Raw genomic sequence first — 20,453 nt, 5'->3', positions numbered from 1 at the left:
AATTCAAAGTTGTTGTTTTTTTACTTTGTGTAAAAACTTGAGAACAATAGAAATATTAATATATAACCTTAAATAAAATTTGTGCACTGACTGAGTTTTGGATTATAAAACCATCAAATCAGAGTAGTAGATGTGTTCAGTTCCATCAGCAGCTGAGTTACAATCATTAAGCATCATTAAGATTTACCAAACCAGGTTTAATGATGAACAATGATGTTGTACTGAGTAAATACATTTTTACTGCCCAGATAAGGAGTACTTAATTCTAATTTCCAACTGATAGCTAAAACTGTATGTATTTATACAGTATATAAAACATTGGATCTTCATTTCTAAAGCAAATTTCATTTAATATTCTGATTGTTTTTTTGTTTTTTTTTAGATCATTGCTTATCAACCCTATGGAAAGTCTGTTGACTGGTGGGCCTATGGTGTTCTACTTTATGAAATGTTAGCAGGACAGGTAAAGTAATGCTGTATTTTTACACCTTCTCAACAGTGAGTACGCATTTTTAAATCTGATCTTTTCCCTTCATGCTATAGTTATTTAATTTATTTCTTGTTCTATAGCCCCCATTTGATGGTGAAGATGAAGACGAGCTTTTCCAGTCCATCATGGAACACCATGTATCCTATCCGAAATCCATGTCTAAAGAAGCAGTGGCCATATGCAAGGGTGTAGGTGTACACACACACACACACACACACATTTTTTATTGTGTATTATATTGTGTGTAAAATGAATAGAAGATCAACTGATTGACCATGGCAGATCTGCGTATTTACTAAAATATCCAGCACGGCATATTTTTTTACTTAGTGGGGTAAACAAAGTAAACAGAACTGTAAAACACATTCTTTCAAAGAAAAACGAGTGCTGGATGTTAATCTACTCAGGTTTATTTGGGTGAGTAAAGTGCTTTTTTTTACTTACAGTAAGCTTAGATTTCCAGAATTGTGTCCAAGAGTAAGTGTTATTCGCGGTTGTTAGCAAGCGCCTAGCCAGTCCCGGTTAGCAGCACTAGCCAGCCACAATTAGCACTAGTAAATGCTGCCCGATAGCGGTAGACTGAGGAACCCAAAGTGTTCCAGTAGACCAGAGCGCTAACAGCTAGCGGTTCATCCCACGTAGCTTGTTTTAACACAATAAACATGCAGACTACAGTTCGATATACTCACCTCTGAACGGCGAAAGAGCTAGCGCTTAGTGTGGTTAGTGGCTAATGCTAACACTGCTCCAGCCTCTGGGCTGGAGAAACTTCACTGAAACTCCTGTATAACACTGTACTTCAGCGGAGTGGCTTTACTGCTCCTTACAATCTGACTGGTAAGATTCATACATAAGGTGCACCGGATTATAAGACGCACTGACCATTTTTGGCAAAATTAAAGAATTTTAGGTGAGCCCTATAGCCTATAGAGCCAGTATAGTCTAATGTAGTTCCTCCAAGCATCAAGTTCATTAGAATTGTGTTCTCTAGTGTAGGGTTCACAGCCACAGTGCTGCACACAATATTATGTGAGAAGAATGCGTGCAACATATTTAGAGATGTTATGTTTCTCTTTTTGACCAGTTTGTCTCTTTAATGTAAAATAAATAAGAGAACACTTCAGTTTCTGAATCAGTTTCTTTGATTTTGCTGTTTATAGGTTTATGTTTGAGTAAAATGAACATTGTTGTTTTATTTCTATAAACTACAGACAACATTTCATTCTAAAAATGGTCATTTAGAGCATTTATTCACAGAAAAAAGAGAAATGGCTGAAATAACAAAAAAGATGCAGAGCTTTCAGACCTTAAATAATGCAAAGAAAACAAGTTTATGTTCGTAAAGTTTTAGGAGTTCAGAAATCAATATTTGGTGGAATAATCCTGGTTTTTAATCACAGTTTTCATGCGTCTTGGCATCATGTTCTTACACACTGCTTTTGTATAACTTTATGCCTTTACTCCTTAAGCAAGAATTCAATTTGTTGAGTTTGGTTTGATGGCTTGTGATCATCCATCTTCCTCTTGAGGTTTTCAATTTGGTAAAATCAAAGAAATGGTCTCTTATTTTTTCTAAGCTGTATGTTAAACTACAGGAACAGAAGACACAGAGATGCATATCCTTCACAGCATACATACAACATACAAAATATTGACTTAATTAAAAAAAAATTTACTTAAACACATACGCATTGTTATCTCTCTGATAGACTGTTCTGTGTCTTTCAGTTGATGACTAAGCACCCAGGGAAGCGTTTGGGCTGTGGTCCAGAGGGAGAGCGAGATATTAAGGAACACGCATTCTTCCGTTACATGGACTGGGAAAAACTGCAAAACAAAGAGGTTCAACCTCCATTCAAACCCAAAGCAGTAAGTAACACCCCTTACACCCATCTGCTGTGTGTGTGTGTGTGTGTGTGTGCATGTGGTGTGTGTTTGTGTGTGGTGTGCTTAGTTGTACTGCTGTCTTGCACTGAGTATTAGTTAAAGGACAACATAAAATAGTTTTTAGGCTTTAACAGATGTTTAGGGTTATTATGGATACGATTAGCGTTAGGTTTAGGCCTGGTGATGTTTAGGGTTAAGGTGAGGTTTGCTCTACTGCTGCAGAAACAATTGAATTCAGTGGGAGTCAGTGTACAGAGGTGCAGCTACCAGATGCAGTGTAAAAGCACCTTAAGGCTAATGTTAATATTTAGTATGGTTCAGGTTAGGGGTTAGGTTTAGGTTAGTATAGTGACAGAAAGGATAAAAAAGGGAAAATACGATCAAGATTATGATTTAGAATTAGGGTTTAAGATTATAATAAATGTTAATTTTGGGGTTAGTAGTAGGGTTAAGATTAGGGTTATCTTTAAGTTATGCTGACGTAAGGGTTAACAATATGATTAAGATGATGATTGTGTTTAGGATTAGGGTTATAGGGCTAAGATATATGTTAAGATTGGGTTATTTTTGAGTTATGGTTAAGATTGGTAAGATTAGGATTATGTTTAGGGTATGGTAGATCAGTGTTAAGGTTAAGATATGGCTTACAATTTTTATCAGTAGGGTTAAGATAAGTAAACCTGTAAAGATTAGAAGTGTTGTTGGAAGGTATGAGTTAAGATTGCTGTTAAAATAAGGATTATTTTAGGGGAATAAGGTTAAGATTAGGATTATATGTAGGTTGTGTTTAAGATGTGTGATATGAAGGTTGAGAATAGACTTAGTATGGTTCAGGTTGGGGTTAGGTTTAGGTTAGTATTGCGACAGGAAGGTTAAAAGGAGGGAAGGTATGGTTAAGATTATAATTATGTTTTAGATTAGAATTATCTTTAAATTATGGTTAAGATTGGTGTTATTAGGGTTAAGATTAAGGCTGGTAATGTTAAGATTAGGATTATGTTTAAGGAAATGTTTTTTAGGGTTAAGAAATGGCTTACAGTTGATGTCACTTAGGATTTGGATTAGTGTTGTTAATAGATATTAATAGAGTTAAGATTGCTGTTAAAATAAGGATTATTTTAGGGGAATATGGTTAAGATTAGGATGATGTGTAGGTTGTGTTTAAGATTTGTGATATGAAGGTTGAGAATAGAGTTTTACAATTACAATTAAGATTATAATTATGTTTTAGATTAGGATTATCTTTAAATTATGGTTAAGATTGGTGTTATCAGGGTTTAGATTAAGGCTGGTAATGTTAAGATTAGGATTATCTTTAGGGAATGGGTAGATTAGTGTTATTATGGGTAAAATAGGCTTTACAATTGATGTCAGTAGGGTTAAAATAAGGGTTAGGATTAGTGTTGTTAATAGATATGAGTTAAGATTGCTGTTCAAATAAGGATTAGTTTAGGGGGGTGGGGTTAAGATTAGGATTATACGTTGGTTGTTTTTAAGATTTGTGATATTAAGGTTGAGAAAAGACTTGGTATGGTTCAGGTTGGGGTTAGGTTTAGGTTAGTATAGTGACAGGAAGGTTAAAAAAGGGAAAGTACGATTAAGATTATGATTTAGGATTAGGGTTATAAGATTAAGATGAATGTTAAGGTGGGGTTAGTAGGGTTAAGATTGGGGTTACCTTTAACTTGTGATTATGCTTAAGATTAGTGTTAATATGGTTAAGATGAGGGTTTGGATTAGTTTTGTTAGGTCTAAGATATGAGTTGAGATTAGTTGGCTTTAAGTTAGCATTAAGATCAGGATTATTTTAGGGTAAGTAGGGTTATGAATAGGATTATATTTAGGTTGTGTTTAAGATTTGTGATATTAGGGATAAGAATGGAGATATTAAGGTTAAGATAAGAAATACATTTAGGTTAATATTGAGCATTAAAATGAAATGAGGGTTAGAATAATGAAGAACAAAGATGTATGTTCATGATCAGTGATACTAGAATTAAGGTTCAGATTAGGATTGTGTTTAGGTTAGGGTTGAAATTAGGGTTAGAGGCGTATGATTATGGTTAGTATGGTTAGATGTGGTACAATGACGCTTGACTTTAACAATCTAAAACTGAATGGCGGTCCTCACTGTGTTTACTGAAGTGAGATTGTTGTAGTCTGTGAGTCTCAAATATCATTTCTCTTTCTTCTGTTCCTGTTCCTGTTCCTGAGAAGAGCTTCAGGTTATGCTAATCTTAGTAAGGTGTACTTCCTCTTCACCACAAACATGAAAAAAAAAACAAACAGGGTTGACGGAGAGGTGAATTAGAGACGAGTGTGGGCAAATCACATTCCAGCCCTTCGCCAGTCCTCGTTAATTACTTTTCAATGTTTTGTGTTTAGTTCTTTGCAGAATTTAGTTTGGTGAATGAATTTTACCTTCATGAGACAAGATCATATTCAGAGTGGGTGCATGTTTCTGTGTTTGGTTTTTATAGTGAAAACAAATCAAATTAAGTCATTAGTGAATTTGCATTGTATGTAGTTTAACAAACAGTGGCAGTCAAAAGTTTATACACACCTTCTCATTCAATATTTTTCTTATTCTTTTTTTTTTCTTTATTTAATTTAAGTTTTCAGGATTGTAGATTAATATTAAAGTCATGAAAACAATTAAGGGACACTTATGGAATTACATAGTAAACAGCCACTATGTAGGTACAGTAGATGGCGCTCTTTCCCCTCATTACTCCAAAGGGTGATGTGGATCAGCACAAGGCATCTGTGAGCTGATGTATCAGAACCAAGTCGCTGCACTTTTCTCCAAACGCGCTGTGATGCTACTCAGCAATGTTGCATCAGCAGCAGTTCAAAAAGAGGTGGAGTCTGACTTCACATGTATTGGAGGAAGCATGTGCTAGTCTTCACCCTCCTGGTGTGTTAGGGGATCACTAGTGATAGGAGGAGCCCAAATGAGTGGGTTTGGTAATTTGCCTTGTAAATTGGAGAGAAAATGGGATTAAAATTAATTAAAAATCCCACAATCCCCTGACCTAAACCTGATCAACTGAGATCAAATGCAGATATGCAGATAAAATACATTTAATTATTAAATGCCTTTAGATATAATATGTATTGTTAATGCCAGAGAATAACTGAGATCCAGTACACTTTCACAACCGCAAACACAAAATCAAATTTTGCTGACAAATTTACATCAGAATCAGAAAAAAAGGCATTCTAAATTTTATGAATCATCTCATGGTAAAGTGTTTTTATTTAAGATCTTTGCAGGTTTTGTCTAACAAAAAGGAAACTATGTAAAGGTTTGACCAAAAAATGACATTTATTTGATGCAAGTTTAATGTTGGGCATGCTATTATAAATTATTAAAGTAGCATGTTCCCCTTTAAGAAATAGTATTTTCTCATGTATCATATTAACCACAACTTTTAAGTTAGAGAAACACACCTCTTTCACATTTTTTAATGCTTATTGCATCACATCAAACGATGTGGATGCAATTGGCACCTGCTTTGTGGAAAGACTCAAGACAATGAAATACTACAGCTGTGTTCACACAACAGGTTAAAGTTTGACCCAAATCTTATCATATTCTGTCATAATCTCTTTTTGCTTTTTTCACTTTTTTTCAATGTGATCTATATCTGCTATTCATCAGAATAGTTTAGACTCCTAAAAGAACGATGCTGGATGTGAAGTTTCAGCTTCATTTTCGCCACCATAATGTTACAACAGCTATCAAGAAGAATACGCATTCTTCTTTGGGTTTCATGTTTGGTTTCTTTAAACTGTAAACTAAAACCAAATACTTATGAAATGTTACCTTATTATACCACTGGAGAAAACCTCCCTCATTGCTGTTGTCTATTTCTATTTTTTAGTGAAGGTCTCGGTCACCTGCTGTGTGAATGTAGTCATGAATATAAATTGTTTGGAAACACCACGTGTAAAATTCAAATCCTTTATAAACCTGGTCTGTTTGGACCAGACCTACAATTTATGCTGCATTCCACTTTACCTCGGATGTTGGAGCTGAGAATGACATTAAACCCGAGTTTCAGTTAAACATGCAGATATTAAAGGAGAACTCTGATGTAAAATTGACTTTTTGGTGTAGTAAAACATGATACTTACCTTTGATGAAGAGCTCATATCCGTTCTCCCACAGCTTTCTGAGCTCCAGTTATTTTGTGCTTTTTGCCCAGCACTCTTTATGACGTATTGGGGCATATTTTGCTTTTTCCACCGTTATTCAGTCTTAATATACAGGGGTTGGAAAATGAAACTGAACACCTGTCATTTTAGTGTGGGAGGTTTTATGGCTAAATTGGAGCAACCTGGTGGACAATCTTCATTAATTGCACATTGCACCAGTAAGAGCAGAGTCTGTCATTATCGGTAAAGTGATGGTGGCTCCTGGAGCTAAAGCTAGCGTTATGGGATGTAAACAGTGGGTGCAAAGCTACTTTGAGCCTGGATAAGGGTGTAAAAAGTGATTTATCAGGGGCAAAAAGCGGCCATTGTACAGAGGGCTGGGCAAAAAGAACAAAAATACTGTATCTTGGAAAGCTGTGGGAGAGCGGAGGGGGGCTATTTTAAAAAGTTAAGTACTTTTTATCATGTTTACTACACCAAAAATCAATTTAACACTGGAGTTCTATTTTAACTACTATTGTTAGCATTGTTAGCAATACCAGTTGGTAACACATTTACAGCATTTTACACATCTGAACACAATGGAAACAATTCCACAGATAAATTCTGATTGGAAAAATTGCCTAATTGGTAAATCCAACATCTGATTTTAGATGGAATGCAGCATTAGAGCACCTTTCACATCTTGTGAAACAAATGTTTCCTCAACATTTGTTGCCTCACATATTCAGTTTTCAGTTGAATGATATGTGATTACTTGAGGATCTGTGGGATTAAAACATTAGAAGATTATATGAACATTTGACTCTTTTTGCTAATCGAGTCCAATTCTGTGATTCGCATCTGGAGAATGTTGTAAAATTTGGATCTTGATGTTTTAATCCCTGTTGGTTTCTGTTGGTTTTTCCATGTTTGCTCTGCAGGTTTCTCTTATGTTTGTCATGTTTTTCACACTTTTGTTTAATATTTTTTTGTTTGCTGCCTATTATTTTAACCTCCATCTTCCCATCCCACTCCTCTCTTCTCTCGTCCTCTCCACAGTGCGGTCGGGATGCAGAGAACTTTGACCGCTTTTTCACCCGTCATCCTCCAGTCCTGACCCCTCCAGACCAGGAAGTGATTCTTAACCTGGACCAGGAAGAGTTCCAGGGTTTCTCTTATGTTAACCCAGAATACGCAGCTCAGGAGTTCAAGTAGCCGGTAACGGCGCTTGTCACGGGGACCAATCAGATTGGAGCTTTTCGAAAAGACTGAGGCACAATGAGCCGAGCACGACAGAAAGTTCAGAGTGAACCTAAATCAGATTTTTATCAGTGGACCTAGTATGTTCTTACATTTGCCCATGCCTTTGTTTTTTAATGTTGGTTATGCATTACAAATAAAACGATATATTTTAAACATGCTCACACACACATCGGCCATTCGGTTTTTAGTGGACGCAACAGATTAAGAGAACTATGTGGCTTTTATTATTCATTATTTAGTTCCAGACTCAACATTTTGAAAGGGGAATTTTATAAGTTTCTCAAGATTTAAAAGATATAAACATAAACTGAAGTGATTCAGAGTGGTTTGGTGTAACGCTTGCTTAAGCCCTATTCATATTGATTTAGTTTTACATGCGGAGCAATTTGTGGAGTAATTACACACAGGACATCTGAACGTTTAATCAAATTGACTTAATCAAATCTGCATTTGCATTGGATAAGAAATCACAGCATTAATTTTAATGATTAATGATTTACACACTGTTGACCCCGCCAAAAATGTCATAATAACCAATATTGCTACTTACTTACAGTCAAAAACAACAATTTTGTTAAAAAAAAAAAGATCAGCTCCATTTTTATAACACAGAATATCTACCTTATTATTTTCCCTAATGACACAATGGGGGCCCATCTTCGTTTGCTTTGTATTAAAACATATTTTAGGGGTATATAGCTTATAATCTCCAACACTTTTCAAAAAAAGGACCTGCTTCTGTTGTTATAAGAGCTTTAAAGTTTAAAACTTCCACCCAGACCTGTACATGTCTGCTCTTACTGTTAGCAGAAGAGAAACCAACACCAGAAACTTTCCTACCCACAGAAATGGATCAGTTCTGAAGGTCTGCTGGAGCAGATGTGTATCAGTGCTTGAGGAATTCTTAGATTGTAGGTTAGCTTTTAGGCTAATGTCTTACTAAATCTTAGCAAATAAAATGATCTTAATTTCAGAACAATATTAAACAGAATGATCTTAATCAGTCTTACTATGAATTTTCACCTTATCTTAAGTAATTTGAACTCTAAATAAGCACAATTCACCAATCAAATCATTCTGATTCATGTTCTTGATTCTAAGCCAAAAAAATAGAATATTTTTTGCTTTGATTTAATAATTTTTGCTTAATTTGCTAATTTTGCTTGATTTTTGCTTCACTCGTTTTGAGACTTTAAAAGAATTATAGGAAATCTTACTAAAATAAATGTTCTTACCCCATTGCCAGATTTATTTGCCTTATATAAGAATATTATTAGGGATTATTCACAGTGGTCGTGAATGGACTTTTATTTCTTCAGATTTTCCACAGTTCTATCATCAAAAATATTACGTTACACATAGAACTTGTGTAGGTGTCTGTAAATGTCTGTATTTTAGTAGAGAATCTTTCGTATTCTGGTTTCTTTCTAGTTGTGGTGGGAACAAAGTATTGTGCTTATTAAAAAAGTTATTCCCATTATATTTACTCTCAAAAACTAACAATATAACAACCCATGTTTTGTTAGTTTTATATATTAACATACCATTTGCCATAAGTCAGACACTAGTATCGTATCTCATGGCTTTTTTCATGTCCCATGGAAGCTAAAGATACATGTAGGGTCTGATCAAATAATTAATATACTGCTACCCATGACTTTTAGCAAGCCAGTGTGTGTAATTTTCATGTAAAAGCTTGGCAAATCTGCTGTATTATTGCATTTTCTTTAAAGATTTGGCCGTATTTGTATCTGTATTCGCATCTGTATTTAACAGTAAGCAAAAAATCAACCTTTATAATTTTTAATTATGAATTGATTAAAAAAAGTTAAAAAATTTAGGTCAAAACATTCTCTCAAAACTACTAGAAAATACTGTCACTGGTTAATATTTATTATATCACAGTTAGTTATGACCCTGAGAGGCGTTCTATGAGTACCATTATAAGCCAGTAATGCACTGTAATCGAAGCTCTCAGTGTATTACTCCGCCATATACAGGTAACCTAGCAACCTAGCAGCACTTACAAGCCAAACAGAGCTATTATGGAACTATTTTAACTGGTGTTTATAAGTGTTTATAACCAAACAGATCATATTTTCTCCTCATCTTTAACTCTTTCAAATCTTTCAATAAACAGTGATAATGGAACTGTGGTATGATCACAATAATACACTTGAGGTTTTGTGCTATAACGTGTAATATTGGCACTGCTGTGCTGATCTAAGGCACACGTTATAGCAGTCCCTCTCGTGTATTATTGCTTAAATAACTATGTAATCATTTGTGATACGAGAGCAATTTTAAAGGAATTAAACTGAATCCATTCACCACCACCGTGAACAATCCTGACTTAGGTAGGCTCACACCAAACCATTCTGTTACAAACTGTTACAGTTTTAAGAAAACACCACCATTACAAACCTGTGATACGAAGCCTCAACTACATGAAATGGGCATTATTTTTAATCATTTTTAGTACATTTAATTAATGAATGCTGTAATTTAACTATTCTTTATTGTCTACTATTTTCTGGGGGGAAATACTTATAAATATCCTCAAATGTTTCTCCAAATGTTTCTCAAACGTGTGATACTGTATATCAACACCCTCACACGCACACACACGCACACACACACACACACACACGCACTCTCCCACACAACCGCCATGCAGCGTTGATGATTCATTTAATGTTATTGATCAGGTTGTTCACTAGGTCAGCCTGTTCCCTGTCCTTCTTTGGAGAGACATTATCAGTGTGTGACTGTGGATCCCAGACTTTACTACTGCTACACACCAGTGTGCCAAATCCAAGACCCCCGAGACCACCGGTTAGGGTTCGCTCACGATGTTTAATGGAGTCCCTTTCGTCATGCACCGTGGTGTGAATATTAGACATCATGCATGAACTCTCGTCTGCGCTGCATCTGAGAAAACTGTACTGGAAATACATCCTCACTAGAGACTTTAAAACTTCTCTCCATTCCAGAAGTGGTATTATTACTGAAACCATGAAAAAGACAACATATCTTTTTGTGATTCTTCTGCCAAATCTGTGGTGTGCTATTTTTGTTTTTAACCAGACTTCCCTCCAGTATTTGGATGATATTAACTTGGTTAACTGTGGACAGACTGTTTCTACATAAGGAAATTTCAATTATATATTTGAAATATATTAATACGCCTTTCACGTCTTGTTTGTTTCTCACATGGATACACACGGGTTTATATTACATAGTAATGAAGTATAAATGCTTCTACTTTGCATTTTTATACTAAAAAAAAATGCATACATTCACTGTTATAAATGGTACTTTAATGGCAGTAGGGGTGTTAGAAAATAATTAATGTAATTAACAAGGATTAAGTTAATATTTGGCAACAAAAATATTTGATTGGTCTCTGACCGAATATTTAAAAATAACTGAATGGCAGCCAATTACTTCATCTAATGTTAAGCAGCAACAGGCTCACACTCCATCCTGACACCCTGTGAAACACGTTTTATATTCCTGCAAATATTTCATTTCAGTGAATCTTTACAGAAAAGTGGTAATTATCTGGCAACATTTCTACATTTTTTCTCACACCCCTGCTTCCAATTAAAAAAACACTTTTTTTATCATTTTTATCCTGTTATACTAAAAAAGCTCCGGATTCTTACATAGTAACCTTTTTTTATTAAAATATGTAAAAAAAAAAAAAAAAAGTTTTTTAAGATTGTATGCATAGTTTCCCTTATGACAGTGATTACTTAAAACTACCAACCATCCAACAACCATCCAGACAACCTCCCCAAAAAAAAACATATTTTAGAATAGTAACCAGTGTATAATGACCAAAGTTCACAAAATTTTAAGTATTTTTTCTAACTAAATACTGATCCTAAAAGTACAGCTAAACATTGGTTACATAAAACACCTTAATTTAAAATTTCCCTTAAGATTGCCCTTAAAAATCTCTTAAAGAAAAGTGTTACAGAAAAATGCCCTAAATGTTTTCTAAGGGCTTTCTTAAGAGAAATCTTTATAACCCCTTAAATTTCCCTGAAGTGTTCAATTTCATAATCCCTAATAATAAGTGTTTCTAAAGAGATCAAGTCCCTTACCTGTGTATTCCCTATCATTTAAGGGACCCAAAACCACACTTAAACTCCCAAGAAACTGAGAAAATTGATGAGTTTTGGAGATTGATGAGCTATTTTGCCTATATTTACTAATTCATCAGGCAGGAGTGCCACAATTCTCTTCAGAAATGGGAATAAACTAAACATAAAGTAGGAGAAACATTGTTTATGCATGCAAATCTATATCTGAGTGAGTTAGGGGATTTTAAGTCATTAAATCTAGAAACAAAATGTTGAAATTACCAACACTTGCTCTGAAACTTGCTCTGAGTTTTATTTAGCTGAGAGATTTTATTCAAATGATTCACTTAAATAATAAAAAAACATTCCTTAAGGTTTATAAGGGAAAAACTTAAGGTGTTTTTTGCAACTGGGCACAGAGCAGCTTCTCTTTAATATCACATTTTAGTCTTTATTCACATATATACAGTACAGGCCAAAAGTTTGGACACACCTTCTCATTCAATACGTTTTTTTTTTTTATTTTCATGACTTTTTACACCATAGATTCTCACTGAAGACATCAAAACTATGAATGAACACGTGTGGAGTTTAATATTTAACAAAAAAGGTGAAATAACTAAAAACATGATTTATATTCTAGTTTCTTCAAAACAGCCACCCTTTGCTCTGATTACTGTTTTGCACACTCTTGGCATCATTCTCTCAATGAGCTTCAAGAGGTGGTCACCTGAAATGATGGTTTTCTAATAGTCTTGAAGGAAGGAGTTCCCAGAGGTGTTTATTAGCACTTGTTGCCACTTTGCCTTCTTCACCCCAAACATGTGTTCATTCATAATTTTGATGTCTTCAGTGAGAATCTACAATGTAAATAGTCATGAAAATAAAGAAAAAGCATTGAATGGAAAGGTGTGTCCAAACTTTTGAAATGAAAAATGGAAGAAAAAAATAATGTTGACTAATCGAACAAATAATCGGCAGATTAGTCGACTACAAAAATAGTCATTAGTTGCAGCCCTAGCTATAATGAAGATTCATTGTTATTATGAAGTTAATACAGGTGTGGCTATACAGAATCAGAATGCCCATCCTCTTTATTTTTTCCACCAAACGAACCAAAAATACAGAACAGTGGGGTTTACACTGAGGTGTGAACCGAACCGTGAATTTTTTGGATCATTACACCCCTAATTGCCTTACTTCAAAACTGGCATTATTTTCAGCAGGACAGTGCTCACCCACACACAGCAAGGAATGTTTATGCAGGATTTCATCATTTCTTTGGTCTGTCTCCTACTTTCTGAAGTATAACGTTTATTTCCTTTTATTTCCAACAACTCCTTTTGGTGCGTTATGTTTTTTAGTGAATGAGTGTAATTTCCCTTTTCATTTTTGCACAGACTTGACATTGGGCTTCTTTAGGCTACTTGAGAAATCTTTATAAAAGCTTTATGAAGTAACCTCCTGAAAAAAATGTACAAGAGCTTTCGTCTATAAGAAAAACCTATTGTAATTTAGTGGTGGGTTTTGTGAGAACATCATGATGCAGCAGATATTGTAGAGGATCGCAGGGACCAGGCCCTCAAGTGACTCTCCTTCCCAAGGCCACTCAATCCTGTTGTGGGGTTGAGGGCGGGAAAACTCTTCTGGGCCTCTAGCTGAAGGTAGGAATGAACATGTGGTGTCTTGCTGTTCTTGGTGTTTGTGCTTTTCTAGAACATGATCTGTCTGGCTGTTCGTCTTTGTATCTACTTTGTATCTGCGTGAGGAATCTGCCCTGCTCTGTGGTGCTGTCTAAACTCTTCTTCCACACGCTTGTGATGAAAACATCAGAGTAGTTGGTTGCAGTGTTTGTTCTTTGTGACTCATACTGTGCTTCCTCTTCTTCCGACTGTCTTGTCCTGCTGCTCTAGTGTTCGTTAGTCCATCAACTCTCTGCGTTCTGTCGCGAACATCGTTCAGATATATGGACTTCACAAGTCTTTTCACACTTTTCTGCATCAGAGCTCCTTTCTCTTCTCTGTTTGATCTTCTCATCATTCCGTCAGACACTGAAGCATTGTCTCCAGCACTGTGTATTTCTGTCAAAGCTAATGCTGACTATGGTTTAGCTGCTGTGATGAAATGTGTGAGTGTGCATGTGAATCCATGGGTGTGAGCAGGCAATGTTTATTGGACGATAACTCCAATAATTACGCTTTCAAGCGTATAAATACCCCTTGTACTTTTTCACATTTTGTCACCTCACAACCACAAACCTAAATGTATTTTATTGACATTTTAAAGCTGATGTTTGTAAGTTTTGGGATTTGGTGATTTAGTGCCCTCTCTGGTGAGAATGGGTAATTGCACTGACCATGCGGAAGAATCATTTTAAACTAGGCAGGTGTGATGCGGTCCCTTTCAGAGCGGATGAATCCGATTCCAGTTTATGTTCAGTCTGAGAGAGAGAGAGAGAGAGAAAGAGAGAGTGCTCAGTCAGAAACTTCACTTTAACTACACACTTCTGGAGTCTCCATTGCTCCACCAGCCGCTAACGTTCAGTAAAACTGAGCCGGATCCTCTTTTAGAGGCTGTACGTGTGACGTAAGTACGTAAAGATGCGTGACGTGGCCAGAAGAACTCCTGCAAAAAGCAACGCGTAAATATATTAGGCTTAGCAGGGATGGTGGTTCAAGCACACTTGTACCATTAAACACAATATTTTATCCCTTCTACATTCAGAAATGCTTCTGCTTTTAGTTTAGAAACAAAATAATATGGACTGCACCTTTAAGTGATAGATCAACACAAAGTAGTGTCAAATTGTGAAGTGGAATGAAAAGTAAACATGGTTTTCAAAATTGTAATAAAAAATGTGTGATGTGCAAAAGTATTCGACCCCTCTATATCAGTACTTGAAAGAGCAACCTTTCACTACAATTACAGCTGGAAGTTTTTTTGGGTTTGTCTCTACCAGCTTTGTGCTTCTAGATTATTCTTTATAAAACAGCTCAATCTCAGCCAGGTTGGATGGAGAGCCTCTGTGAACAGCAATTTTCATGTTTTGCCACAGAAGCTCAATGGGATTTAGGTCAGAACTTTCTAACACGTGAATATTCTCTGATCTAAACTATTTTGCTGTAGCTCTGGCTGTAATGTTTCGGGTCATTGTCTTGCTGGAAGGTGAATCTCCTTCCCAGTCTCAAGTCTTTTACAGCCTGCAAGGGTTTTCTTCCAGCATGGCCTTGGTAGGTTTGCAGGTGTAGAATACTTTTTCTATGCTTGGATGATGGATTGAACAGTGCACCTTGGAATGCTCAAAGCTTTGGAGATGTTTTTATAATCTAACCCTGCTTTAGACTTCTTCACAACTTTGTCTCTGACCTGTCTGGTGAGTTCCTTGGTTTTTCATGATACTGTTTGTTCACTAGTGTTCTCTAAGAAACCACTGAGACCTTCACAGAACATCTGTATTTATACTGAGACTAAATTACACACAGCTGCACACACTTTTAACTAATTAACTTTTACATGTGACAGTTGAAGGCAGTTGATTGCACTGGATTTTATTTAGGGGTTTTAGAGAATAGTACTTTTTCAGATTTTTATTTGATTAACAAAATTTAAAAACATAATTTTCGTTCCACTTTACAATTATGTAATACTTTGTGTTTGTCTATCACGTAAAATTTCAATAAAATACATTGAAAGTTTTTGGTTGTAAGGTGACAAAATTTGCTAAAAGTTTAAAGGGGTATGAATACTTTTGTGAGTCACTGTACAGTACTGTCCCAGAAATGCAACATCTTATTATGCAGAAGTGTTGATGTGCAATGCTCTTACCAAGAACAACTTTAAAGTTTAGATTAATACAGGCATAATTTATTGAGCTACACATACAGATGCAGTGTGTAACATGGACCATGTTTCTCTTGACATATTTGGAACATATTTAGGAACATCAAATAGCACCCACACATTACTAATAGGGGAAAAAATTGGCAACTGGCCACGGAAAAGCGTCTGTGTCCACAAACGTGGCATGAGCCATAATGCCTCCAGAGGACTTGATGACATGGTGTGGATGGGTTGCAGGTTCATACGATGCCAGATTAACGTTGGTCTTAATTACAGGCACTTTGACAGGATAATGAGGTCCTGCAACCTGTTTGCTCTACTATTACTGAACTCACACTCTGCTGTGCTACTCCAGCAGGACAATGCTCATCCACATACTGCTATACTGAGACTTAGTCTGCTAGGCAGTGTTACTCATGCACATCACTTCTGTACTGTATGTGTAGCTCAATAAATATTACCTAAATTTTAATTATTATATTGTTCCTGTAAACTTTATCTTTCTTCCAACTCCTGGCCAATTAAACACAACCGGCAACATTCAGAACTGCAAAAACAAACAGGGTTATGTTGACAATAAAACAGTGGTATAAAAAGGTTTGGGCACCCCTGATCATTTTGTTTTATGATTTTCCTTTATAAATCATTGGCTGTTCAGATCAGCAATTTCAGTTAAATATATCATATAGCAGATGAACATAGTGATATTTAAGAAGTGAAATGAAGTTTATAGGATTTATAGAAAGTGTGCAATAATTATTTAAACTAAATTAGACAGGTGAATAAATGTGAGCACCCCAACGAAAAATAACATCAATATTTAGTAGATCCTTCTTTTACAGAAATAACAGACTCTAAACTCTACCTATAGCTTCAAATAAGAGTCGGGCTTCTGGTTAAAGGTATTTTAGATCATTCTTCTTTACAAAACATCTTGATGTTTTGAATAATATTCAGGTCTGTGGACTGATATGATCTGAGATAATTCCAGAATGGTTTACTTGTTCCTCTGCATGAATGCTTTAGTAGATTGTGAGCAGTATTTAGTGTTTAGGGTCATTGTCTTGTTGAAGTATCCAGCCCCGGAGCTTTAACTTCAACTTTCTCACTGATTTTTAAACATTGTTTTCAAGAATCTGCTGATATTGACTGGAATCCATGTGACCCTCAACTTTAACAAGACTCCAGTACCTGCACTGAACACACAGCCCCACAGCATGATGAACCACCACCACATTTTACTGTGAGGAGCAAGAGTTTGTGTTGTGCTGTGTTCTTTTTCCTCTGTGCATAAATAACCGCCCTCCAAATAACTCACAGAACTCCACAGAACCTTATTCTAAAATTAAGCTGCTTGTCTAAATGTGCTTTAGCACCTGCCTAATTTTGTTTTAAGAATTATTGCACACAATCCTACTCTACATTCACCCATAAAGAGATGATCTGTAATCCAAAAATGGCTACCAGAACACAGCCACAACTGAAACATAGTAGAAATTACCTGTTTAATGTTCAGAAATACAGTCTTTAGTTATTTATTAATTTTTAGATGAGGTGTCGCTCGTTACTCCAAAAGTAACCGTAAAATAAACACATTTTTACTCATTATAGTCAATGTGATAGTAAATATGAAGAAGTATATACTAAATGTTTTGAGAAAAAAAAAACATGAAAGTTTGTTAATTTTCCAATCAAAACAATGATGAAATACATTCCCAAAATCAACCTGTTATGAGAATTATTTCATGTGATATTGGTTTGTTTAAAATGAAATGTTCTTCACAGTGTTGTATTTGAATCCAGTTCAAATTTCAACTTCGTTAAGTAAATCTGTAAGCAGTTCATTATTTTAAAATGTTCTGCATTGTAGATTAATACTAAAGTTACCTGAACTATTAATAAGAACATGTGAACACATTCAATTATTAAACAAAAAAAGTGTTAAACGAACAAGAATATATTTCATATTTTAGATTCTTCAAAGTAGCACCTCTTGCTTAGATGACAGCTTCAAACATCTTGGCTGAATTTCCTCAGTAAAAAGTTGTAAAGTTGTGAAGAGGTAGAGTTACAGGTATACAGTGAATAGTGAATATTTGAGTAATGTTCTTGTTCATATTATGGCAAGAACTAGTCAGCTAAATAAAGAAAAAATACTTTAAGGTAAGTTAAACTGAAAAATTGTGCAGAAACCACACGTTAACAGTTCTTTAAATAATAGTACCTAAATGTTCCACAGAGTATTTTAGTTTGTTTAACACTTTTAATTTACTACATGATTCCTTCTGTGTTCATTCGTAGTCTGGATGATTTTAGTGTTCATTTATAATGTAGGAAAAAAAGGTAAATAAAAAATTAAATGAGACGATGTGCCGAAATGTGTGTGTGTGTGTGTGTGTGTGTGTGTGTGTGTGTGTGTGTGTGTGTGTGTGTGTGTGTGTGTGTGTGTGTGTGTGTGTGTGTGTGTGTGTGTGTGTGTGTGTGTGTGTGTGTGTGTGCGTGCGCCGATTGTTTTTTTTGATTGCATACACCAAAGTACCAATAGAAACACAGTATCTCCAAAATGGTAATGGTACAGGAAGTAGAAAGAACTTTTTTTTAGCTTTCAGTGGAAGTTAATGTAAAAAAAAAAATAAAGTACCAGTTTAAATAAAAAATAAATGATATCAAAGGTGACAAGGTTTTAGCCTGGCTAATATGTGAGAATATTAGATTAATAGTGCACATCCATTAAAAACAGTGCTTGACATGTAAAATGTAAATCAGTTAAATTACCATGTGATGATGTAACTCTCTCTTCTTCTTCTTCTTTCCTCAAAATCTGTCTTGTAGAAAAATCGACGTGACACTGGGAACTTCGATAAGGAGTTTACCAAGATGGCGGTGGAGCTCACTCCAACAGATAAACTCTTCATTATGAATTTGGACCAGAACGAGTTCCAAGGCTTCTCCTACACTAACCCAGAGTTCGTCATTCAGGTTTAAGCCCAGCCTTTGATTGGTTCCCCTTTTACTGCAGTATTAAGGCTCATCTTTACAGAAACGAGAGGCAGTCTTTGTTTTTTGGATGTTTTTATGTTTGTTTTGTTTGGTTGGTTGGTTTGTTTTTGTTTAGTTTTCTACTTTAGTGCATATCGATTGTCCTCTCTCTCTCCATACTTGGCCCAAAATCTAAGAGTCTGCTGGATTGGACGGAGGGGAGAGAACAGTGATAAATGACTGTGTTCATAGTCTCCATGAGAACGTCTTGTCTTGTCATCTCCATGAGAATTATCCTACCTCTATCTCTTTTATTTTTTTTCTTTTGTGCCACTCAGTCAATCCCTTCCTGCATCTAATAGTAACATAATAAAGTGTAATAATAATGTGGTGTTCATAGAGTTCAGGTTCCATACATACAACATTTACAGGGGTTGAACAATGAAACTGAAACAGCTGCTTTCAGACCACAATAATTTATTGTGGTGACGGACAGTTCTGGTGGAAACAGGAGAGTTGAGGTGCACACTGAATTCTGCCGTGAAACATCCCTTTCAGACAGCTTCCTCTTACAGCATCCACAGTTAATCCTGTTGGATGTGGTTGGTCCTTCTTGGTGGTATGCTGACATTACCCTGGATACCGTGGCTCTTGATACGTCACAAAGACTTGCTGTCTTGGTCACAGATGCTCCAGCAAGACGTGCACCAACAATTTGTCCTCTTTTGAACTCTGGTATGTCTCCCATAATGTTGTGTGCATTGCAATATTTTGAGCAAAACTGTGCTCAAACCCTGCTAATCGAACCTTCACACTCTGCTCTTACTGGTGCAATGTGCAATTAATGAAGATTGGCCACCAGGCTGCTCCAATTTAGCCATGAAATCTCCCACACTAAAATGACAGGTGATTCAGGTTCATTGTCCAACCCCTGTAGATCTTAAATTGGGATTCACCAAATATTTGGCAACCAAACATATTTGGCAGCTGAAAATATTTGCCAACAGTTTGCATTTCACTGTTTAGCTAAATAAGTGACAAGGCCAAATTACCAAATAATGTATACCAAACAATGACTAAATTATTGTAAGTCCACCCCTCGGCAGCTCTCAGAGCAGGGAGTTTGGGGCAGAGCCAGCAGAAAAAGCAGACAAACAACAGGTTTAAGTTCATTTTTAAGCTAAATTAAAGTCAATAAGGGATTCAGAATCACTGAATATATGAGTGACCTTGAAAACTGGTTGTTTTCCAGCTAAAAGATATTGTGCAAGCTGTACAGATACAGTAACATTAGCTGAACTAGCATAGTAGTCTAGCATTCTAGCCTAGTTCTGCTGAGGAAAATTCATGACTGGAATAGCACTCCTAAAGTAAGTTTATTGTTGAAATTGCAATGCAAACATACATGAATTTTGTCTGCAATAATGAAAAAAGGTGGCAAAACTGACCTCAAAGCTAATCTTGAATATGTATGTTTAAAATAAGAACTGGAAGCTACAGCAAGTGCAATACTCTTAAATGTGTGCCAGTGTCGGTCTAATACCATTTAGCAATACCAGAAGCTAATATTCTACTGATGTTTTAGTTTGCCCAGCCCTGAACTTTGGGGTTTATCTCAGAATTGAGCTGATATTTTCATATTACGTTTTAATAAGCAGAACAGTACAGTCTTAGAAATAGCACGCAGCTACTACATTGCTATTGTTTAAAGACTGAAGACAACACATCATGATTTAGGCTCATAGGATCGTAGGACATTT

The 20,453-nt window shown here is 35.7% G+C and overlaps 1 protein-coding gene across 3 annotated transcripts in view; it reads left to right on the top strand.

Annotated features, from left to right (window-relative positions):
* prkcba (protein kinase C, beta a) overlaps positions 1 to 20,140 on the top strand; it is a 73,834-nt gene extending 53,694 nt beyond the window's left edge. Inside the window, exons 14-17 of one of the 3 annotated variants that reach the window (XM_022674908.2) lie at positions 383 to 463; positions 571 to 678; positions 2,219 to 2,359; positions 18,547 to 20,140. In XM_022674908.2, the coding sequence (XP_022530629.2) occupies positions 383 to 463; positions 571 to 678; positions 2,219 to 2,359; positions 18,547 to 18,699 (483 nt within the window). In that variant the 3' untranslated portion in view covers positions 18,700 to 20,140. Of the gene's footprint in view, positions 1 to 382; positions 464 to 570; positions 679 to 936; positions 2,360 to 7,579; positions 10,967 to 18,546 lie in introns of those variants that run through there. The other 2 variants (XM_022674907.2, XM_049470159.1) reach the window with 2 other exon arrangements.
* Positions 20,141 to 20,453: the final 313 nt, after the last annotated feature.

Source organism: Astyanax mexicanus, chromosome 21, assembly GCF_023375975.1.
Source record: "Astyanax mexicanus isolate ESR-SI-001 chromosome 21, AstMex3_surface, whole genome shotgun sequence".
Classification (NCBI taxonomy): Eukaryota; Metazoa; Chordata; class Actinopteri; order Characiformes; family Acestrorhamphidae; genus Astyanax; species Astyanax mexicanus.
The sequence above is the reverse complement of the archived record's forward strand: the minus strand, read 5'-3'. Positions and strand labels throughout refer to the sequence as shown.